The following is a 25,403-nucleotide window of genomic DNA, read 5'->3' as shown; positions in this document are numbered from 1 at the left end:
TTTTATCTTTTTTTATCTCGTAATTAGTCGTTTTGATAGTATTGGTGTAGATTAAATCATCAACCGAAGAATCTGCTACAGAACGAACTAAATCAACCATCAACCATCGGCTCTCGTTACCGACTATAATTTTAATTCACAATATTCCATATTTTTCTATACGTTGATACTTCTGTCTAACAAAATCTGCATACGTTTTTGTAATCGCCTTTCAAACTTCTTTCTCTTTTAGATCAAACATCAATTATGCATCGCTGTCCTAAATATGTTACATGTTCACAATCACTACGCGTGAAAATATTTATTACTCGTAATGAAAAAGCATTACAACGATTCATATCAATCACACATCTAGAAATTCAACGTCGCAGACAAATGAAGGTGGCATGTTAAGAAATTAATGCCAAGCTTAGGACTGCAATTACCAGAGTTTGAATTGGCAGTTGCCCCGTCTCAAGCACCTTTTATGACGTGACGTATCCATGTCTACGCCACGGCTTTCAAAACCCATGTTCCGTGAACAGGGAAAAGATAGCCAGCCAGGCGCGACCAAAGCCGCACCGAATCATATGAAGATATAAATCTATATAGGATTTCTGTACGTTAAAATAGGTACTTGGGGAAAAAAAGATAATTTCGTGAATAACTACAGCTTTACGAAAACCTTATACGAACTGTGTAGTGTGTTGATTAATCTAGATCTTGTGTTTATAGTGATGACAGACAGACAGTGTGTAGACATACCACGGAGGTTTATCGAAACATTACATAGTATTTTGCACAATACTTTAGTCTTCAGAGTTAACCTCATATTCTAGTTAAGTCCTTACCTATGAATTGGTCTTTATATACTAATAACATAGATATATTACGGCTAAACCCCAAAGTTAGGATACACATTGATGAAACCGGTTTTAGTTAGTCGAAGATAAGAGTGTGTATATACTTTGGTGTTTCCATCTGAAACTGGCTACATCTAGATCTAGCCGGGATTATGAAGGCGAAACCTAGCTCTGAAATAAGATTAGCGTGTTGATCCGCACATTGGCGTTTAGCAGTAACATATATTAACTTGAAGCAACATATAAACAAGAATATGTGAGAGATAATCACCGAAACGTCTCCCGAAGCGATGTACGTGTCGTAATTATCACCCTAAATTGGTTCCCCTTTCTCAATTATCCTGTATGACGTGACATTATTACATACCACAGAACTTGGATTCATAAGGCAAACAGATTTGAGAAGTAGCGAAGCTCAAGGGCCACTCAAATTATTAATTTTAAAGAGATGACTGATTTTTTTACTGGTCACATGATGTCTTTGTTCGGGTTCAGCTGTCATTACTTTTTTATACCTTAGGCCTAACACAGACAGTTAAATGCAATACGATGCTCGCTGTAGATGTATTGAAAGACTAGGTCGAGTAATGTGTGAAATGTGAAGTTGAGCTTCAAATCCGCAAAGACAATGTGGCAAGTTTGTTACAATTCGTACAAGTACCGCGGCAGTCGAAACTACGCAGGTGTTCACGACTAGTTGTGCCATCGATCTCTCGTATCTGGGCGTATTTTCGTTTTCTTCCTCAGCCGTTGAGTGTCAGAGCCCAGGGTCCGCTTTCCTACTTTTTCATCTTCACTTCGCATGGCCGTCGGCATCCCACGTTGTCAGACCATTGGCACACATATCACCTTTGGCGACATCAAGCCAGTGTTTCTTAGGTTTGCCCCTTCTGCCTAGGATAGGCGGGAACGGATTAGCTAGACCAGATTTGCCGCTGTGGAATTCATAATCTGCGTACCTAATGGCATATCTAAACTCCCGGAATCATCCGTCTATTATTTTTCAGCCCATTCTATATTTTTCAGTACTCCATATTAATTACATAAATAGCCATAAATTCTATGTTGCTACACCATACAAATCTCAAGCAGCAACATAGTCAAAATCATCAAGCATGAAGTCTGAGCGTCCTGAGATAGAGCAAGCCAAGTGAACACTGCATACAAAACTGAGATTTAATAGAATAACCCTGCTTTAATAAAATTGGCAACATAGGAAACTCGCAGAGACTTGCCCTATTACAAAGATGGTCGTCAGTTTGTTTGTGTTACGGATTTTCTCGGCTTGCTTCCAAGTTTTTGCTGAAATTGTATTAGGAGAAATTGTCAAGTCTGCAAGACTTACATTCTGTGTTTTTCGTTGGGAAATAATATAATTTTGTTATTAAGAAGCTATCTAACCAAAGAACCATGCTGGCAATGCAACTTGCCCAAGAAATTTCCTACTCAATAGAGAAGACCGCATCCGAATCTATGGCTTTAAAAGGAATCATGGTAATGGCAGCGACAGAGATTTGTTTTCAGTATTACGTCTTTATACCTTATGAGATAGACTTGCGAAACTACATTTAGTTGTATAGCGGGCTTGTTAGTCGAATTGTGATTCTATAGTTAGAGGTCGTCAAAAGAATCTAGTTTGTAAGCCTTTCCCTTATTTGACTGCGCGGGAAGAGAAGCAATTATAATATTTAACTATATTTCCCTTATATAACCCTGATTATAATTCACAAAGTGTCTGTTATTACCATATCAGTTAATATGTCAGTTTAAGCTAGGTAACCACCTTCACTAAAATAGCTCTCAGCACTTGCTCTAAAAGCCTTAACGAACGAGCTAAACGATGAAAGGCTAACGTTCATCTCTGAATAGTAAGCACCTTGTTAGGGCCGCTCTAAATGTCGTAAATACCCAGTTATGCTCAATATCATTACAGAGTTTTAATTAATATACACGTAACTTACTGCTTCATATATAGAAAGTCGTTAAATGTTTAAAATACGGTGATTTCAAAATGTACAAGTTAGATCCGAAGATGTCCTTCAAAATTTGGTTTATAAGTTATATAGTTTATAATATTTATGTACTCTAAAGTAAACAAACATAAGAATTCCATCAAATGTTTATGATTGTATTTTACGAGTTTATAGAGTAAACAGAAGAATATTTTACCATTGTGATTTTATGTGTCCGCCGCGACTCCACCACACATTTCATAAAAATATATTATACTTACGATTTTGCGTGAGTAGCATTCTTTATTTATATTTCATACTATGTAAAATGAAAAAGAAAAATATATATATATTATTTTCAATCAACATACATTTCGCTAGACTTTTGTTTTGATATTATTTTGAGATGTTGATTAAATTTAATGAATTAATAAGAAAAACTAAAATAAAATAAATTAAATACACGAAACAAGCTAAGAACATTCTAAATTAAAAAATATTTTAAATAAAAATAAAACTAGATCCAAATCGGTTCAGCCGTTTGGCTGCTACGATTCCACAGGCAGGACATACAGATACACAGATAGTGCACTCAGATGGAGGCTCTCGACGTGGGACCTCCTCAACGGTCATCACGGGCATGATATTCTAGTCACGCGTTATATTCAACAAAATCTCTTTAACGACAATACAAGCTTGAGACAAAAAATTAAATCATTTTTGTGAAGAACTTGTTTAAATTCTGCTTTTGTCGCAATGCTAACTATATAACAACTTGGTATATAAACAAAAAATATAAGTAATTTACTTTGATATAAATCTCCAAAAGAATCAGTACCTCGCACGGGTGGGTTTTGTTCTGGTTAACAAATTTTTCAGACAGGTTTTAAAGTACTACATAAATAAGTCTACAAAGTCTACTAACCTTTCTGGGCAGTGCATTCAACGCTCCCTTGTCTCGCGTAATGGTCAGTCTCAGTGTCTCTTCATACTTTCCCTGTTCATAAACTAAGGAGAATACAGAACGATTCCTTACATTTTTTCCATTGGCTCCCTCGTCAGCCGCGGAGTCTAGAGGACTAAATTAGATTTACATACATATTAAAATATTTAGTCACGATGCCAATATAATTTTGTTTCCACCTTGTTTGCCTTGTATCCAATATTTCAGGGCAAATGTTAGTGGTTCAAAATAAAATTGCGGCCCGTTCGGCTTCGCTCGGATAAAATAATATTCTACACCTTTCTCAGAAATCACACTATCTATTTTAAAAAAAGCGCATCAAAACCGTTGCGTAATTTTAAAGATCTAAGCATACATAGGGATAAAAGGCGCGGGAAGCGACTATGTTTAAAACTATTTAGTGATAATTAAATTTAAATTGTCACAAAGAAACGAATTAACTAACAAATTAACTAATTTGCTGTATTGATAAACTTGCAACACCCAATCCGGGTCCAGGTACTAACTCCTACTAACAAACTTTATTGTGACAACCAATGTGAATCTGGACATGAAAGCAAGGAATAAATAAATATATAAATAAATAAACGGATTTACTTGCGTTGTACCAAAAAATTGTAGTGCTGCCTTATTTCATACAAATTCTCTTCGAATAGGCCCTTTACGTTACACGTAGACGTAGACGTCATACAATATAGTATATGTTCTTACTCGTGGTAGAATAAATAATGTCCAATGCAATCCGTGACACATCCGTGCATACTATTTTTGCACCCTGGCTGCCTCATTAAATTTGCATCAAAAAGGAACCATTCATACGCTTTTTCTCGTTTAACGTTTCAACTTGAGGAAGCATGCAATAGAATTCGATAAGTCCAAATACCGTGAAATAAAAATCCGTTGAGTTTCGAGATTTCCAATTGAATTGGGTCACGTTTCACAATTTAGATTGCAATCCAGTATAACGTTTAGATTCTGAACAACTTAGAAAATTACATTTCTAATATATTAAGAAAAGAATATTAAGAAACTGCAGCTTTAATATTTCTTTATATTTCAAATTAAATTTTAAAAACTCTGTGGTTGAATGTATTAATAGTGACTAGTATTGTAAATTTTGTTCTCACTATAAATACATTTTGGTAGTAAGGCTTCTTCGGTGGAGTTGACATTTTTTTATCAGACAGGTACTTTTTTTCTAATGTCAAAAACAAACATTTATGAAGCTTGTATGACAGTGATATCCTGTGACGTGACCATATACCTACTTTAATCAAAACAAAAAAATAGTAAATTACTACTGCAGCACCAGTCAAATTTGACGTTGACTTTAACCGGCTCGCCGCTGACGTTTAGACAAAACTTTACTTTGTGTTTTCTGCGTAGGTTAAAGTTTAAGTCAAAATTGATACATTATGCGTGGAACTTTCAGATAGCTTAATGTGCTGTTTCCTGTATATAGAAAAAAATATTTTTTTGAAATCTGATAGTTCCAGTGATTAACAAGTACACAAACGAAATACTCTCGTGAGTTCAAAATCGTTGAAGTAGTCGCCACGACCAAAATCGATCGGACATCATTTTCATCATCATATATATTATTGTCACGCGTTTATTGTTTAAATAAACAAGATCTCTTTGACCAAAGCGTCAAAAGTCACTGTGTACCTATGTGACTAGTTGTCACTACACAATACACTCACTACACTGATGACGATGATTATCACACATACAGTAATTACTGTTATGTCATTTTTACACATAACAAAGCTATATAAACAAGACAAATATCATAGTATTTCAGCGAAGAATTATTTTTCACTTGTATTCAAACATAGGTGAGGTTTGAATACAAGTGAAAAATAATTCTTCGCTGAAATATTGGAAATATTCCCGGTTTCCAATCGAAGGAAGCACCAAAGTGAGGCGTGAGCGAAATAAGCTTTTCGTTTATTGGAAAAACGCTGGAATCGTACGGAATTTTGTGTGAAATACTAAAATTAAAATAGGTATATATTCTAAGTATTTGGTCCAGTTTTACACTCTAAATTAAGATAAGTCTCTTTTGAGTGTGTTACCTTCCGGTATTATGTATAGTTTTTGTGTTTTTTTTTTTGTTTATCTACCGGTAACCTATCTATACTAATATTATAAAGAGTTAAGCGTTTGTGGGTATGTTTGAGGCGGGTAATCTCCGAAACTACCGAACCGAATTCAAAAATTATTTTACCATTAGAAAGGTACATTATCCAAGATTGCTATATTTTATCTCAAAATTCCCAAAAAGGTCGGACTGGGAAGTGTAAAGTACGACATTTTGTCTAAACGTCCGCGCCGCGCAGGTCATGTCTAAATAATGTCATAGTGTCATAATGTCACAGTTAATATTTAACAACCCTAAAGAAGCATAAACTTTTAGTATTACCGATACCAGTAACTTTGAGATAATTCAAGGAAATTCTCCAATTTAATAAAGCCATTTAAATTCCTTTGATTCTTCATGTTTGAAACTTTCTTGAAATAAGTACGGGAGAGATCAAAAAGGTTTATAATATACTTTAACAAAATGTTTGTGAAGCTTTTAAGCTCATGGAAACGACTTCGTCAAAACAGACTGTTTAGATATTTAGAAGAAAAAAGAAACTTATTATTTTTTAAGTAATTATATACTAAATTGATTTCAATTTAGTATCTAATTAATTACTTAAAAATGCTACAAAATATAATATTTTTTTGACGTGGAAAATAAATATTGGCTTGTTATGTTTTGGCTTGATTTTAGATGGCTTTAGGTGACTTGAATAAAACCTGACACCAGTTGCCAATTAACATACAACAAAAAGAAGCCGGAGAAGGTGCAAGATATATATTAAATACTTATCACTTTCTCCAAGTATCCCCAGAGGTCAACTAAATGGTAAATAATGGCTAACTATTACGTTATAATTATTGTATCATAATAATGTATTTTTGATTGCAATTTATAATACTCAAACATAAATTATACTCAACACTAGAGGATGCATAAAAATTATAGTAGGTGTCCAATATAATTCAAGTAAAACTTATTGATATAATCTACTTAGAAGCAAGGTGAAAGGAAAGCAGTATTAGAAATTTGCAAATATAATATCCAGTAACTGTTATTACTCTCCTACATCAAAGTTTGTAGAAACGAACACCATATTGCTAAAGTTTTCATTTTCAGGGTTCGGTGCGAGTCAAAACGAACCCTGTGACGCTTTTGCTTTGTTTTTATAGACAAAATAACTGGCCTATCGAAGATTAACCAATATTGAAATTTTGTCTAGTAATTTTTTTATACAACACTGTAAGATCTTGTCTGAGTATATATTATAAATAATTATACTCGGTATTTGACAAAGATTGTTTATTTAGGGCTGGTAAATCACGAGTACATTTAAAGGTAACAACAGCTAAAAATGGTGAATGACAGCATTTGTTTTGTAGAAAACATCGCGCAGGCGCGAGCTTGTCGTCACAGCGCATGCGCGTTGACAACACTATACAAATGAGCATGTAATGGGGCTAGCATGAATAGTTGCGAGAATGTTATAAGTAGTATCGACAGCGTTAACATGTACATACGTGGATAATAGGAAAAATAATCCTTTTACATGCAATATTCCATTACAATTAATTTTCTGTGCAAATTTTGTTGGTGGCGATATATTTAGGTTCACGTAAAAACGCATGCTTTGTCATGAACATCATAACAAAGCATGCTTTTTTACGACAACGTAATTAGCAGACACTACAATCCATGAATATTAGCAAACCAATGAGAACCATAGATGCATCGCCAATTTTTGGATGCTACTTTTATTTAAAAAATAATAAATAAACTACCACAAAAATTAATCAATATACTTATAATGAATTTATTAATAAAAATACGGGACAGTTGTCAAGGAATAGATCGCACTTGGTCGTTAATTTCTAACCCAGTCAAAGTTCGAGGGGTGACTCCAGAAGAATTTTATCATCACCTCTTAAACTTGGGGAATGTGGATTTATTTTATGAGAAAAAAGTTGACTTTGGGATTGAATTGCGTCAAGATGGAGCGTCGTCGACGACAAAATAGAATTGGGTCAAATTTATATAGATATTAACATTTTTTTTTATATAGCATCTACTGCCTATTGCACTAGATGTTCAAAATAGATGTTCTGTAGTGCTTTAATATATCACATTTACTTTTGAATATTCAGAGAAAAGATAATTCAACTACGTACTTACACGTCACGTTGCCATATTTTTACGGCTCGTAAAATTCCGTGAACGTCCAGATGTAATCGCAATATTCTACGTCAAATATTAAAAAACACATCTTTCTGAAAGTCATATCTTTTTATGTCGGTTCTCACCTGAATTTCACAGTTACTCAAAAATTCCTATTTGGCATTATCTTAATGCAGAATTTACGGCGTCACACGAGCAGGCTAATGCGAGACATCTGCACGTCACTTTATAGCAAGAGTGCAAGACTAAAACATTACAGCGTTATGGAGTAAATATACCACACAGAGTCAAGCCATATGTAAACTATCTTATACCTAACGCTGCTGCCACGGATTGTAGATAGCTCTGGTGTTCATCACCAGAATTTACACGGCAAGAAAACCCCCTCCCAATCAGAAAGTCTTAAGTAGCAAAACGTCTAACAAAGCGAAACGTCTTATAAGCAATCTGCCTAGCTAGCTAATCGCCCATGTAGCAAAGCGCCTATCTATCAAGAAGTCTAATTCGGACCTGCAGGTGGAGGACCTCAGGATTTTGCGATAACTTTATATGCTTATTCATAATATTTATTTCATAAAATTTCGATAAAGAAATTTTTGCATTTATATTACCTATTTGTCGTATTTTTTATACATAATAATCTAAGTTCACACACCAAAACTGGTGTGCATCTCATGCTTTGTCCTTACTCATGCTGTTGCCTTGCAAGCCATAAAGCCAGTCATATCTGTTGCATACAAAATTACTGCACTTTTATGCGTTGGCATCTCGCTGTATACGGCGGCACCTCATAAAAGTTGTTCACTAGCAAATTCAATTCAATACACCGCGTTTATTACATCACTATGCATAAATGGACCGTATTACGACTTGATATTTTTAGTTCAATAACATTTTACCCTTAAAAAGAACTAGGGTACTTGATATTTATCTCTTTTTATAACCTGTTTAAGTGTCCAACTGCTGGGCAAACGTCTTCTATTTTGTATTCTACACTTTTGTGTGGTTGGCAATTATAAACGGCCAAAGACAGAATATCTATAGAAGACATTAATAGAAGACGTTTGCCCAGCAGTGGGACACTTAAACAGGTTATAAAAAGAGATGAATATCTCACTGTGTAACTGATATTTTTTATACAAAGTTTCAAAATTAATAAGAAGAAGTAAGTAAGAATTATTTTTTGAAATAAAAATTTCTATGTAATTTTCATTCTGGTCTGGGTGTAATAGGAGATTTGATAGTGATTATTATAAAATTCTAAAATAAACAATTTTATTTATTTTTCTTTTCTTTATTCCGGTGCATGCCACTTTGGCTCTTCTTCCTATAAAGGGTAGACGTAATGACGAATTGTCGTATTGACGATTAATATACGTATGTGTATTTAAATTACGTAATTAGGTTGCAAATGATTCTAGACTACTACGACAATTATAATATAAATATAATAATACTAGAATATATATATAAAATAATAATACTAGAATACTTGCTACGATTGGTCGATTAAATCGTGACTTTCTTTACTCCGAATAGTAAAATATCCATGTTAATAGTTGTGAAACGTACCAAAATCTATAAAAATATCTTGTCCGTTACTCCTTTTATTTTATACACTTTTTCACTTAGGTAACCCTCATAATAGAGCGCTCCAATAACTATAAATCTGATTTCTTAAAAAAAAAAGCAGCAGTAAAAGTGATATACAGGGTAATATAGCTGAATGGAGAAAACTTTCCACATTCTTGGTCTCCTTTGACCCGGTCAAAAGTTCCTGGACGGAGGCCATATTGCGAGCTTTCCCATGAAAAGAGACCTGAAAGTTTCCCCTCTACACAAACTTAATAAACGGTCGCGAGATATGTGTTATGCCACTAGACTGATAATGGATTCTGGTTTTTTGTTATTTTTTAAATTGTTATTCGATTCGAACATCGATTTGAACTCTTCGTTAGTTCAAAACGATATTCGAACAACGTCACTACGCGTGCATAATTTGTCGTATTATGCATAGTAATCGACAAAAATTAGATAGTATGGCTATAATATAGGCCAAAGCCAGAAAATTTTATATAGACACATCGTGCCGCCACATTATAATAGAGTACAATATAGACGGTCTAACTGTATTTGTCGTTTACCTAGGTTGCCGGGTTAGGTTACCAGGCGCAGTAGGTCCCAAACGTCACTTCAAAAATTCATATTTTACCATAAAATTATGTTTGCAGATTCCGTGTAAGTAGGTCAGGTCTGAGAGGATTATCTGAGCATGAAGCATGTACTTTTTGTTCATGAAGCTAAATTACGTTGTTCAATTTATGACTTTTATACGACACACTAACTTTCCACTTCGGGACGTTGTTTAGATATATTTTGCCGATAGATCCTTCGTTGAGGATTGGATTTATATTATTTCACATCATAAATTATTATAACTTGTAACTGATCAGATTGTCAGATTATACTGATCAACATTTTTATTATTCAGTGTAAGCTGTGTGGGCCAAATCTTGTAAGCTAAAGACCTAGGTAGATAAATTCCGTTGCTCATTGAGCTAAAATTGTATACGTGGTTTCAATTTCAGTGACAATACAGAATCATTACTAATGGTGCACCTACAATCGGCTACCAATGACAGATGTCCTTATCGGTTTATTCACACGGACATATATTTTTTGTCGAAAATTTTATTACAATAGAATTAATATAGTATATATACCTGTATATGTATCCAGTCAATTATGGACCACTGAAATTAGTTAGTCAATGATAACTTTAAATTGTTCGAGTCATGCGCGGTCTATATATTTTGCTTTAGTAGTACACTGTTATATACGGTTAAGATTAATCCGCTCATGTTTATTTAAAATTTGCTCCTATTACCGTAGCTTAGAGATCGAAATACCCTGTAACTCGATTCATAGTAGCCTGTATCACAATCAGAGATTCTCTTTGATTAAATTGCTGATTCGCACACTGATTATGGTGAATAATTTGCTTGTTGTGTATTTTCGCTTTTTGCATATTTGTAGTACTAGTTATGTGAATTACGCATATAATGTAACTAGGTAATTAGGAAAATTATTTCGTCAACTCTGAACTAGGCTTTTCAGTTTAATTAATTCTGAAACATGATATCATATCCGCCTAAAAGAATTCTTCGAAGAGTGGAGAATAATAATCTCCTTCTAGCTGCGGACATAGTCACAGGCAACTACTAGAACTAAATAAATGAAAGTTGAAAACATACAACACATTTTATGAATTGCGTTGAACTTAACGTGCGTTCACGTATGTAGTTACGTAGTTATTTATCATAACAATAATGCATTTCTATTGAATCTACATCCATGGCATCAGTATTATTATGATGAGCAAGACCCGATGGTAGACTAGGATCGACTCATAATGAGACAATTTCTCAACGAATGATGTTTTTGTCAAGCATTGATTTAAACAAACTCTCTGACGGCAATAAAAGCTTTTAAAAAATAACACTTTTAAAAAACTATTATCAATATAAAATGCTTTTTATAATATCTGGCGATGTGAGCCTACTAAAACGTTTTGCTAATTACAGTTTAGATACTGCAGTGCAGTACTCGGAATATTCTAGAAGTATTCTCGAGTTTTCGCGTGGAAGCGTTGCTTGTAATATTGACGTCATTAAATGCTCATGGCTGCAAAATATCAAGTCAAACTTGTAGCGTACTACTTATACTAAGTGCTGCCAAATGACGTTTTTTGAAGTTAAAGTAATTTGCTGTGCCAGTTCCCACTGCGTTTTAGAAAGTATTCACAAACAATTCTATTACCGGAAAATAATACAGATAGATTCAGTTTCTATAAATCTATACATCAATACATCTATACATTATAATAAAAATGTAAGTGGGACTAATAGAAACCAGCCTTTTTTTTTATTTTTATCTTTTTTGTCCTTCAGCCTGTATGTTTGTTCGCGCATCATGCAAAAACTACTGAATAGAATTTATACAGTTGTGTAGCGGAAGATCTAACTTTAAATCTGGAATAGGATTCATCGCGATACGCTGTTTAGAATCCGAGATATAGATAATAATAAGTTATGAGCGGAAGCGCGAAATAAACGCGAGCGAAGCTGCGAAAAGCCAGTAGAGGATAAAACCGTTTAATAAAACGAAATAAATGTTTTTTTTTCTTATAGTTATAGCGAATTATATGTAAAGATTCATGTAAACATGTTAATTCTTTCATGTGATCATTTATTATTTAAAAATAAGCACCTGTTATGTAACCAATTTATTCCTGTAGGTTTCATTTTATCTAACTATAAGGTCACACTGCCGTAAAAGCCTCCTCTTTATGTTTCCAACCACTTCTATTGTTATAGTTATTGCCATTTCTTATCGAAGGCCGACAGTTCGTCGGACCATCGCATCTTCAGTTTGGCTTGCGAACTTTTACCCAAGTAAGTAATCACTATTTTGTCCTACATTTCCGACACCATACGGCTTACGTGGCCAGGAGTTTAAAAATACACACACACATTCTAATTGAGTATGTATTATTATTAAAAGACCCCGTGCGGGCTGGGTCGCTAGTCGATTACAATGCAATTGTATCGACATAATATTCTGCGACTAATCCCGAGGCCTACCTTGCGTAATCTATCCATTTAGCACTAATCCGATTCCGGTTACTGTAATAACAATCTGCGTTCAATGCATTGCAATTTCATTCAAATGACCCTTTGTTTTTCGGTTTGTTGTAGATTAAATAAGTTACCTATTCATTAAACTTGTTAACTATAATATTCATGGGTTAACGTTTGTACCTAAAACAAAAACATTTTTCTCTTATTTTGCCTCTCTCTGTATGTATATTTTTTCTTCAAAATTTAGTACCTTCAGCGCCATACAATGCTTGGAACCCGAGATATAGATAACAATAAGTCATTAGCACGCACGCACGAAATTAACGCGGGAGAAACCGCAGGCAAAAGCTTAGCTTCAATTATTAGTGAAGACATGAATTTAGGCAGAATTTTGTTACTAATTCATTGAAGCATAATACAAGCAACAATTTTCGCTTCCCAAGCCTTTCCCAAGACCGAATTCTCCCGCTAAACGTTACAGTTAAAAATTCACCACAATCATTATTTCCCTGAAAGGGGCCGCGAGGTAATTAATTATTTACCTTCCACTCTCTCCGAGCCTTAATTTTCGAAGAGACCTAAAAACAAACCATGCTCAATACTTTTATATGGAAAAACCTATTTCCACATCAACTTCTATTATACTCACTACCAATTAGGCAAATAGGCATGAGTCCCATCTGGTGGTAAATGGTCATCACAGCAACCTACGAACGCCTGCAATGCCAGGGGTGTCACACGCGCGCTTTGCCTTTTTATGACTATTGTACCCTGTAATTACCTACAGTACCTTTCTTACCAATCAATGCAAACACTGCTGTTTGGTGTCAGAAAGAGCTAATAACTACAATATAATAAGTACAATAAACCTTTATAGTACATATAATAAAAATATAGGTACAGTTGCAATGTTGAAAGTTAGATGCGCAAAAATTGCTAGTGCTTCGCCAAATAAATCAATCGTATTTTACATTTTCGTATTGAGTTTCGCGAGCACGCGACTCGCACTTGATTCTTTTTGTTTATTCTTTGCATATCTCATATTGAAACAACGACCATGTTATTATTGTTTATTCTCTTATTGCCAACCAAAATCAGCAAATTATTTTGCAAACATGCATAATGTATGAAAATCACCACTTAATTTGGGGAGAAAATAAATAAACAGACTTACACACCTTGCCAATTTGATTGTTGAATTATTCATGTTGTTTCACATAACCTGAGGGGTTGGAAGGACTCTTGATATAGGACTATCGTTGCTCGGGGGAATCACATAACGAAATGGGCAAGTGCGGGTACGGCCTCATTTATGAGACTAAAATATGAAAAATGGGACTTATTGCTGTCGGATGGTACAGTCGACCGCATATCAGGTAGTACCCGGCATGGCATATTTGGACTGCGGTGGTAGTTGCGATTTTGCATTGTACCTATATGGGTGGCTTAGAATAAATTCGCTTCTAACCATCCATTTGGCACAATATTTTGAATGAAATTAAAATTGAATAAGATACTATAATAGTATTGTTTAAATAAAACGTTGAACATTAACGAAATAATAGTATGTACTCAATGTAATGTTCTAATATCTGTGGTATGTACTTATGATGATAAATACTATAATATCCTATATATACTTCTTTCTTTAAAAATTCTCGTAACTGGCCACAATTTTTCTGGACTTGCTACAATTTGTGATTAAAACTGTCAGAAAGTAATGTCAAAATAACTCTCCAGCTCTAGACCCATGTTCTTGACTAACTAGAAAACAACTAAATCGCAAAAATGGCAACAATTCGACCATTCTTACAAACTCCTCACGAATTTTATGCAGAGCTGCAAGATCGGACCGATTATGCTGAACTCCAGCGGTACCCCAGATTCATAGCTATTTTGCTGTTCCACAGGATAGTCCGTGGCCACCTTATAAGGAAGCACATAGCATGGTTATCGAAAAACGCCACAATTATTCAGTGCGCGTTCAGAATGCACAGAGCAAGGAAATTGTTTAGAGCGGCTCTGAGAAGGGCGGTTCGAAGTAAGCATAGTAAACATTACGATCAGGCAGCAAGGAGGATTCAGGTATGCCTTTCCAAATCTCTCTATCTCCAACATAACCTCATTATAGGTATATATGGGCTTGAACTTTATCATTGTTTTTGAATGTTTTATTGTCTGTTGTTACATGTATATGGTGTCAGATTTCGTTCACATCATTGGCATGACATGACTTTTATTACTATGGCCATGTAGAACCACTAGTCACATTAGACTAAGTAAGACAGTGTGCAGATTTCCCCTTGATGTTTACCTTCATAGAAAGCAAATGGTCTCTAAAAACTAGCATGAATCGTGTTGGTGTACACCCACAAATGGCTTCATTATATTTTGATCATGATGATAAAAATTCAGGCGAATGACCTCGATTCTACGTTGTATTAAACATCACAATATTCTTGACCTATTGAGACATCAACAATTTATAAAATTAATAACATATTCAACCTTATTTTGTGTGACATTATAAAATAAAAATATGTATTTATAAATAATTAAATGTCAAACGTAGCTTAACTGAAATCAGATCAAAAATGATAAATACTTCGGACATTTGAGTAGCAATGGCATCAGTTCATTTATTTCTACCGACTCCTAGAGAGTTCTATGCTGAACTCCAAGAACGTAATGATACAGCGGAAAGCTGTCGTCATGAACGACATTTAGCTGCTATAGAATCCCAACGCATAATTAGAGGTTTTCTTGCGAGGAAATATATCAAACGGTTATCAGAAGAAGCCACTAAAATACAGAGTGCATATCGAATGCACAAATCGCAAAAGTTCTACAGATTAAACCTGGGGCAAGCGCAACGTAATAAAGAGGTTAAATATTACAATGAATCTGCTGCGAAGATTCAGGTATGGGATTATCGGCATATTGTAGTTGAAGTAAATATTGATCATTGGTGTGTTTTCTTTCATGCTTTTCTCTATTGTTTAATTCATTATTTATCACTTCGAAATTTAAAATACTTCAACAATAACGTGGCGGTAACCTGAATGGTCTTTGTCTATTTCGTTCTTTAACCTTTACGACGACAATAAAAATATTACTACCATAACAAGTACTGAAATAGGTATCTAGATATTTATCTTAGCAACGGTAAATTTATGATAGAATAAAGGATAATTTACATATTTAACAAAAAGTTTGTTGGAAAAACAATACAAGAAATACTATAGACTTTAAATTATTGTTTCATAATTTCTTACTTTTTGGCGTAGGCGCTGTGGCGTGGGCATTACTCAAGGCGAACCAAATTCTGTTACCGCTCATACCGCCGTTGGCTGGCGACCGTCACCGAGCGGGGGGAGAGGAAAGCGGCTGAAGCTGCTGAATTTGGCATCAGAAGCCGTGCTGATGACCTGATGATACTGGAAGAGGAAGCCAGGAAATGGCTCGCCTTTGTCGTCTTCAAACTACATCATCTACTCAGAACACACGTATGTGCTGGAGTCTACTCGGATCCTGCCACATCTGAACTTAGTGAATTTGAGAAATTGCTCAAATCCATCCATTATCTAGAGTATCGCAAGAGATTGCTACGCAAATACGAAGAATTTGTGAGGAAACATCGTCCCCGATTCTCGAACAAAAGGCTGTTTCCAATAATAGGGAATGGGGAAGATTATTGGTATTTGTCGCTGCCAGAAATGTATGAATTGACAAGTACTGTTCCGAAACAAACGGATACGAGGCATAGAGATACGCACCACGGGCCGCAGCATAAACGACCGTTTTTGTGGAAGAAGTTTCGTCCACCGAGCCCCGACAAGGGAAGGGGTCCGTTTTCTCCGAGATCGTCTATCAATTACACGCCACCTCCTCCTGCGCCGACGCCGGCCGCGGGCGGCGCCGGTGACTTCAAACAACATCAAGATCCGAGATTCCATCTGTACGTCAAACATTATACGCCGCAACCGGCTCTCTTAGACTACGTCGATTTTCATATAAACGTTCTACTGTCTCGCAAATGTTCCATAGAAAACATCGACAAGGCAGAGTAATCAACATTTTTTTATGAATTACAATAGAAGTGGTTTGTTGAAAACACTTTATTTTTTACATGGTTGCATATTATTTCTCCCTTTATTTTTCTTGGTCGGATATCCGTAATCAGGCTGCTAAGTTTGGAAGGGTCGTCCGGATGTTGTGAGCCGCGAGCCTTTTGTTGTTTCCCTTTTGTTGTTGTGAATTTTACACTTGTAATTTATTTCAGGAAACGCCTTGGTGAGAAAGAAATTACGTTAAACTCTCTAAGGAAAATGTGTTTTGTAAATTAACATTTCGCTTCTGTAGGTTTTAAGGTCGGGAATTTTTATTTATTGTCCTGAATAATAAATATAAGGAGTTTTATGACCGGCTTATCTGAAAAATACCCTCCTCTATTTTGCGCTCATATTTTATGAATGAATTGTGCGAGATCTGAAAATTAAGGTTTTTGAAAATATAATTCATAATACAATTTGCAAACTCGCTTTATTATTAACATGTCAATTTCCTAAACACCTATAAAATGGTATGTACTCGTACCTACTACATTTTTGGACCAAATAAATTTTCTTATTAAATTGAAAACTAGCATTTATCAATTGTTATTCTTGCAATTGGGGGATAAAATGTCAATTTTTCTGAAATAAATTAAAAAAAGATTCAGAAATCAAAATTTAGTTTATATTTCAATGTAATTGATTCAATGTACAATATCTCTAATTGTACATTGAATCATCTAATATCACTGGTATACCGTATGTACTGAGTTTTTCGAAATAAACAAACGGTCCGCCATCGGGCGTGACTCACATCCACTGTAATTGGCTCACATTTGCGCTAACACTTGTTTCGCCTAATAACCACATACGTCTTGAAACTCATTTGTCTCACAATGCCAGAGTTTGACTCGGCAAATTTATTAGGGTCTAAATAATGCAGGTTGTGGGTTCCTGAACTTCGCACTTAGGGCATTGGCACACGTGCGTGACTATGACTATGTTTCAATTTCTTTGGAGGGAAGAAAGAAGTGGTTATTCTAAAACGCTTAGAGAACTCTCTCATCTACATAGCATGTGTATTTTTGAGACAATCATGTAATCGACAACGTCAAACTTGAGGTCTATAGAAATTTAAATTATAGTCCTTATCCTTTATTATTCGAGCGATATAAGGCTGTTCGTTTCGATATATTTGTTGTTGGTGAATATTGACGATACGATTACGTTCTCGCAAAATTATTAATCCTTCCATTATGAAACAATAAGGTCTCGACATGTATATTTATAATACATTCAACTTTAGTACTTATTTATTAAGCACTTAGGATCAATACAACATAACTTTTCTACATACGGCACTTGAAAATTATTGTGAGATAACGGTAAGTCTCAATATTGTTCCATATACGGATATGGAATACCTTCGGCGTCATTCAATCGAGTGATATTCATCGTACACATAATGGTCATTTGTGGACATTTATTTACATTCCTCTCAACATGTGAGTAAATGATTTTGTATCTAGGTAGTCAAAATTTAACATAGTATAACTGATAGTTGGTAGTACAAGAAGAGTATGTGTGTGATGTCCCTTAGAGCCCGTCTTACCCGGGTACCCATTTGTTAGAGGCATAATGGTTGACCCACTTTAGCGTGCGCGATACTGGATAGGGCTGTAATTTGCGCATCGTGGAACCTCAGTCACTATTACACATATTGTTCTGCCTTTCATATCGTATTTGGTTGTTATTTTAGTTTCTAGAATATTGTAACTACTCAACTACTACTCAATAGTAGGCATCGTGCTACAATACCCTATTTCATTATAAGGGTGATCGATCCCTTCGCTCACTTTGCAATAATTTCATGCCAACTTTTTGGAGTCTTCAAATAACATCGCACTATGTCTACTTTTATTTTTGTCTTATCAATAACTAGTATAACAATCATAACAATACTAGCGGCCCATCCCGGCTTCGCTTGTGTAAAAATATAATAGATACCTAAACCTCGGGAATCACACTATCTGTTGATGAAAATCGCATTAAATTCCTGCAGTAGTTTTGAAGTTTATCGCAAACAGACTGACAGATGGGGCAGATAACTGTTTTTTTTTATAATATGTACGCATAAGGATGACAAAAATTTGAGCACAACTGAAGAAAAAATATTTTGTTCCATGGGGCTGAAAGGAGTTTCATACACATGTTGCTTTTTTATTACAATAGACTGTTGTTGTTGAACACACTTGAAATTAATGTATTGTCGAAATTATGTACTCATCTAGATAAAATAAATAGTAATTTTTTGAAAGATAAGTTAGTGCTGAAAAATAAAACTATCATAGAAATTATTAGGTAAGTAACTGTACAATTTAATTATTCGTGTTCGATCAGACATTACATGTTAGATGTGGTACAACGCCTCAATATTGGTCTGGTTCGTTGTGCCACAAAGATATTGGTACTTTAATAACACTGCACTTTTGTTTACATTCTTTCTGGAGTGGTCCACGTGGTCACGTGGTCCGGCTTAATTTGTCCTACCAATCGGACGACCGGAACTTTTATTTCCACTTCAAACTGAACTTTTAATCTGAATCCTGTGGGTCTTTTCTTTTATTTACTTGTGTACAATCGCTATAGAAACCCAAAACAAAGTCGATCACTACCTTCCAATCCCGCCTTTTCGGCTTCAGTGTGCGTTCGTCAACTGTGACTGTCAGACTGAGGGTGTTTGGCGAATGAATAATGTATGGAGTGAATTTGCAAGTGTTTCAATTTACACCCGCCGACACTCCATGCCGTTGATACGCACCGGAGTAGTTGAAGTGCGAAAAGTGAAAAAAAAAGAGAAAAAAACAACGCGCGCCGCGCTATACGTGAATGAAAGGGGCTATTCTCAGGATATTAGGTGGTGTGAAGTCGTCAATATGAGTTAATATTTCAAATGGAATGTGTTTGAATAATACAAGTTGATGGTGAAGTTACAGTAAGGTAAAAGTTCTCTAATACAGCATGTATTTTTCTTATGTCCGGTCAACCCGATCAAGGAAAAATATTTACTATTTTCAATGGTTATTGGTTGTGTTGCATTGCAACTGCAATACAATGAATATTACTATGTCTTTAGCAAATAATGTTTATTTTTAAGCAAAGTTCGCTATGATCGCTTATATACTCATCAATAACAGAATATCATATAATAGAAAATAATATTTGCTGAAGTGCTTTTAAGAATACGTTTGATTGAAAACCCTTAAAAATACTTTCAGTATTTTTATGATTTGTCTAAATTAAAGCGAATGGTAACTCATGAATAAATAATTTTGGTTAACGGTTCGTCTAAGATAAATTTTACGCTTAATCAAGCAGAAAAAAACATCATTAATTATTCAAGGATTCGATGCATTTTAATCAGCGAAGGTTTAAAACATACAAAATCTAAGTGAAGTCCGCATTATTTTTTGAATGTTGAAAATGCGTACTTTATTTTGACGTTCAAGATAGGTCCCTAATTTAGGCGGGCGTAGTACCTAGTTACTTTTCCTGACTTTTTCCAAGTAGCAGTAGCACAAACAAAAGTCTTATCACTGTACTTTATAAGCCTTCATCTCCATCTCCTAGAAGACAGCGACAACGACATGGCATTTTAAGTCTTAGGGTAAATATTGTTCGGTCCGATTTATAGTCGTATTCTTCATGGCCATTATACGGTTTTAATATTAACTAGTTTTGCTCCCGTAGGAATTACGGGATAATAAGTATCCTATGTGATATTCCAGGTTATATTCTACCCGTGTCCCAAATTTCATAAATATCCGTCCATAATATTTTACTTGAAAGAATAAAAAAACATACATACATCCTCACTTTCGTATTTATAATTGTAACGCTCACAACGACTTCCTGAAAAATGTTGATGTAATGATTTACCTTCTCCATTTCTCTCATTAGCTTATAAAAGAAAATTGAATACCAAAGCAAAGACACGAAGCAAAATCAAGCGATCCAATATAATTGCTCCAAATTCAATACATCTGGCAAAACTGAACGGCAATAAGAATATTATTTACTGAGATACGTAATTGAGGAACCTTTTAGGATGAGGACAAAAGAACACTTCCCAACTGCATTCCGACAATTCTTGCGCGCGACTCGTACCGCCGAGTAGAAAGTGGGCAATCGATATTGCCCAGTTGAGTGGAGTCGTGATCTGTATGAAAAATTCGCCGGGACGTAGATCGTGGTACGCAGTAATTAGTGAATGCTCGCGGAGGCGCGCGTCTGCAAAATGGAGAAGATGCAGAAAAATCTTATGATTTTGATTCTTCTTTTTTATAGTTCCTCTCTCATGTGAGCATTATCCCGGCTTCTTTCTCAGTCGATGACGTTGGAACCCAGTATCCGCTTTCCTACTTTTTTGGCAATATGCACCAATCTCATATAATCGCAATTTGTAAGAGATTGGGACAAAACTTGGTAAGAGACAAGAAGGTAAGGATAAAAAATAGCTGGGTGTGTAACATGAACATAGGGTAATTATTTCTATTTATATTTACAAATCGGATCAATCAATCTTGTGCTAGGGTTCATAGATCATATTCTATGCGGCGTCATATCTGTATACTATATAACTTGTAAGGAAGGGGCGACATGAATATGAAAGGCTACGTGAGTCGGCAATTATAGGACATTTTCGATCGACTGATCCTTGGTAAGTAGGTGCAAATTGCTGCAGTCTAGCGCTTGGAATAACAAAAATTATGATACTAGGTACTAGAAAAAGTAAAATTATGGCACGAGGACTTAGGTAGGTATGTAGAGGATGTTTCATGGTCCAACTAGACTGATTCAAACTATGGAAAAATACGGGTCCTTGGGTAGATCCTTTATGTGAAGCTTGGATTTAGTAATTACGGAGTACCTACTAATTCCACGATATGAAGTTTCACTTTGAAAAGTAGTTGCCAATCGTCGCGTACTATATAATATGGAAACCCCGTTACGAGTACTCTTATTAGAAGTGTTAGTTAATATTAACTTGAAACTTGACATAAGGATCTATCAAAGATCGTGTCTTATCACTTCGTATGTATAAGGTAACATCCTGTATATATACGAGTTATCACTCGTATATATAACTATAAATGTTACTTTAATAAAAGAGGATAATTAATTAATTTGTCATGAAAATGAAATTTTTATAATAATTTTAAGTTACTTAATTGTTTTGATTATTTTTGATTATTTTTCTAACAAATATTATTAATTTGCATAGGCTTTTGAAGTATGGATATCCCGTGGGAAAATTACGCGAGCGACGCCTCGGGTAAAAGCTAGTACCCGTATAAAGAAATCACAACATTTTTACTTAAAGTATTTTTCGTGAACAAATGGCAATATTTTACGAGTACCTAATGTAATTTCCCAAACGGCCAAACTGAGAAAAGAATCAGGCCAAATTCTGTAAATATTGTTGATATAGCAATCTGTTTCTGTTATGATACGTAATGTAAGGTAATAATTCAACACGCAAATGATTCCAGAATTGCTGCGCCAGCCCAAGTTGAATAGTTGCAAATATTTGAAAGCAAACACCATTAACTAAACATAGGTGCACACAAATCAACAATTTTGATTGAAAAATACCTGCAGTTGCATACGAAATAACAGTTTCGATGAATACTTCACGCTAAAAGCGTTGAAATAAACTAGACGTTTTCAATTCGCTGGAATGTAAGTTTATTTGGGCTCGTGATGTTTTTAGAATCAAATCGACAAATTCATTGCTGAATTTTGGTGCTTTAAATTCTCACAATCGATGGGCAGTTCAGTATTTTGATTATTGATATTTGAAATAGGTTTAGGATAGACTCTTAATACTAACTAAAATGAAGTAAATACATGGTCGAATTATATACGTAAGTATTAGAAGTTTACGGGCGTTTTTTGTAACTCTCTCTTGTGGTGGAACTTTAGGTGAAATTTCATGGCAGTATAGCTATGTTACCTTATATCTTCATTAATACATAGCATTAATATATTTGCTTTTTAATGACTTTTTTAAACTTTCGAAAGAACTCACTTCGTACCTATGAAACGCTTGCGCTTATGAAGTGTATATCGTCGCGGTCATTACGTGGAATTAAATACACACAACAATTTTCTTGGAATTATTAATGGATTGGTTTGCCATTGCCTTTCAAACACAATTTAATAATAATCAACCAGTGTGCAGATTTACTCACGATGTTTTCCTACACCGGAAGCAAGTAGTGGTCTATGAAAACTACTTATACATGAGTCAGATTGGTAGGTATACAAACTCATGTGACACGAGTAGGATTCGAACCTGGGACCTTTCGATCCGTAGGCTATGGGCTATCGACGGTCAGCTTGCTGTTCGTCCGACAATTATTTTTTAATGCTGCTAGTGACGTAGGCTTTGTATTGGAGTCGATGGCAAAATTGAATTCAAGTGCGTTGCACCAGTTTGAAATTGACTTTAACTGGTGAAGAAAAAACCGAAGTACACCACTTTGGCTAAACGACGGCGGCGACGGGTAGGTTAAAAGTTAATATCAAAATTGACTGGAATGCAATTCACCTTAAAAATCAAACGAAAGTAAACCGTAATTTCAGAATTAATATTACTTTATTTATTTCCATTTTGAACAACTTACAAAATAATTACCTAATTATTTAGCAAATATAATTAAAACTTGTAAAATAGAAGTCTGATTCTAGACTCCAAAGTGCAGCTCGCGGTAACAATGCCACATATATCATGATCCATCACGATTCGCCAACCTCCCTCGCGTCTCATCAACTTTCATTAACAACCCAACTTTTAATTATGATGAATGGTGTTTAAACTCCTATTTACATGTAATGAGAGCATCTTTGTCAAAGCATAATGGTACTCTAGTCATTAATAAACCAGACGGATGGCCTGGTAAATTAATCCGTCAGTTTACTTAATTAAACAGCGTAAATCAATTAATAAGAGATTTCGCCTGATTTTTTAGCTGATTTAATATTTTATTTTAATTTGTTTGTAACTAGAGGCCCATCCGGGCTTCACGCGGTTAAAACCATACACGACTGTCTCTGTGCCAAATTTAATCAAAATCAGTCCTTCATTTTTAATTAATTATTTACAAACAAAAATACTTTATTTTTTCCCATAATATTAGTGTAGATAATATGGAAGTATGGATAGTATGGACCGGTATTGATAGTATGGATTTAAGATGATTTCTAAGCAATTTTTATAAATCCACATCTCAAATAGAAATAGTTTCTTTCTTTAACAACGTGTAGTACATAAGTTTCATGTTTTATGACCTATCCTATTAAGATGTATAATATGTCTTGTATGAAATACATATGTATCAGGAAGTCATGCTCTATTATTGCCAAATTAAAAATCTGTAATTTTACTTTTGTGAGACATCGGTACAATACATACAATATGTCTTGTACTAAATTACATAGAGCGCCATGGTGTATTGGCATAATCACATCTGTGTCTTAGACATTTTACGGCCACAGCGTTATGCGACTCTTTTCATCGCATCCAGCCACTCACTGCGCCGTCTGTACGTTTGTTTGTACGTTTCACACGTGCTCAAACGCGACGTGTCTACAAGCACCTTTCTGCTTTCGAGGAGTAAAGAATCGCTTTATAGCTCATGTTAAGGTATGGGCACACTGGTTGCCATAATCAAACAAGAATTGACCAACGCTGAAGTAACTTTGTGAATCAATATTTTTACGTTTTTGGTACAGTACTTTAATGATCAGCTAGTTGCAATAATCACTTTTAAAAATAGTAAATTATGCAACTTTCTCTTGAGTTTATTTATTATTGCTAACACTGTTATTAAATTTTATTCAAGCCGAACAAAAATATATGAAGTCTCTTTTGTAATTACTGCCTAGTGGCAAATAGTCGCATGCTTATACATTTATTAAAACTTAACACACTCTCTATCTCTCTAGAGAGAGAGAGAGAGAGATAGAGAGTGTGTTAAGTTGTCATTGTCTTCCTTTGTCGTCAGAGACAGAGACACCTGTTCTCCTCCATTTCCTACGTACCTACCTATTTCAGTCTTCTTAGATATCAGACCATTGGCCGACATTCAGTGGTTTTGTCCCTTCTGCCAAGACCAAGCCGAAGGTAAAAATCATAACTATCTAAATACAAACAGCAAATTACATGGTCTTTTATTCTAAAAAGGCATCAGCTGGCGATTCAATTTCTAATTGAGCGCGCTAACCTCATTCCAGTACGGAGCAGTCGAATGATTATCGGACAATTCATGTTTGGTTATGACAGCTGATCGATCTTTGCCGGTCGTTCCATATCTTCTGCTTAATTGCGATTTATGTTACTGGAAATTATTATACTTTAATTCTTAATGTAAAGTACCTTATTAAATAAAACGAATCGTTACTAATGTTATCATCAAAATAGATTTGTCAAAACTTTCAAAATTATATGAAATATTAAACAAACATTGCATTTTTTTTTCACAGGTAACAACCTCGCAGTGTACTAAGAACATAAAAGGTATTTTTACAGATATATAATTGAAAATATTTTTGTGTATCGGCCGTGTAAGTTTAGACCTTTAGTCTTTTAAAGTTTTTAAGTATTATCTTTTTAAGTTTAGTTTAG

At 34.8% G+C, this 25,403-nt stretch overlaps 2 protein-coding genes across 5 annotated transcripts in view; both read left to right on the top strand.

The window, feature by feature from the left end:
* The window catches only part of LOC128674050 (semaphorin-2A), a 313,535-nt gene that overhangs the window by 47,453 nt on the left and 240,679 nt on the right, over positions 1 to 25,403 (top strand). Inside the window, exon 1 of one of the 3 annotated variants that reach the window (XM_053752329.1) lies at positions 25,267 to 25,295. The exons of the other annotated variants lie outside the window; for them this stretch is intronic. The gene's annotated coding sequence lies outside the window, so the exon portion shown is untranslated. Of the gene's footprint in view, positions 1 to 25,266; positions 25,296 to 25,403 lie in introns of those variants that run through there. 3 annotated transcript variants of the gene reach the window in all.
* LOC128674051 (spermatogenesis-associated protein 17-like) lies at positions 14,391 to 16,790 on the top strand. 2 transcript variants are annotated; one of them, XM_053752333.1, is made up of 2 exons: positions 14,391 to 14,747; positions 15,950 to 16,790. In XM_053752333.1, exons 1-2 carry the CDS (start codon positions 14,451 to 14,453, stop codon positions 16,730 to 16,732), a joined length of 1,080 nt encoding a protein of 359 aa, XP_053608308.1. In that variant the 5' UTR covers positions 14,391 to 14,450; the 3' UTR covers positions 16,733 to 16,790. The 2 variants fall into 2 exon arrangements, with proteins under 2 accessions (XP_053608308.1, XP_053608309.1); XM_053752334.1 differs by lacking the exon at positions 14,391 to 14,747 and adding an exon at positions 15,180 to 15,583.

This window comes from Plodia interpunctella, chromosome 12 (genome assembly GCF_027563975.2).
Source record: "Plodia interpunctella isolate USDA-ARS_2022_Savannah chromosome 12, ilPloInte3.2, whole genome shotgun sequence".
NCBI classification, from domain to species: Eukaryota; Metazoa; Arthropoda; class Insecta; order Lepidoptera; family Pyralidae; genus Plodia; species Plodia interpunctella.
The sequence above is the reverse complement of the archived record's forward strand: the minus strand, read 5'-3'. Positions and strand labels throughout refer to the sequence as shown.

What these genes read in the sequence shown, in the direction of transcription:
- LOC128674051 (XM_053752333.1), top strand. Translation starts at nt 14,451, where the DNA reads ATGGCAACAATTCGACCATTCTTACAAACTCCTCACGAATTTTATGCA. An exon ending in AGGCAGCAAGGAGGATTCAG is followed by an intron (nt 14,748 to 15,949) that starts GTATGCCTTTCC and finishes TTTTTGGCGTAG; the next exon opens with GCGCTGTGGCGTGGGCATTA.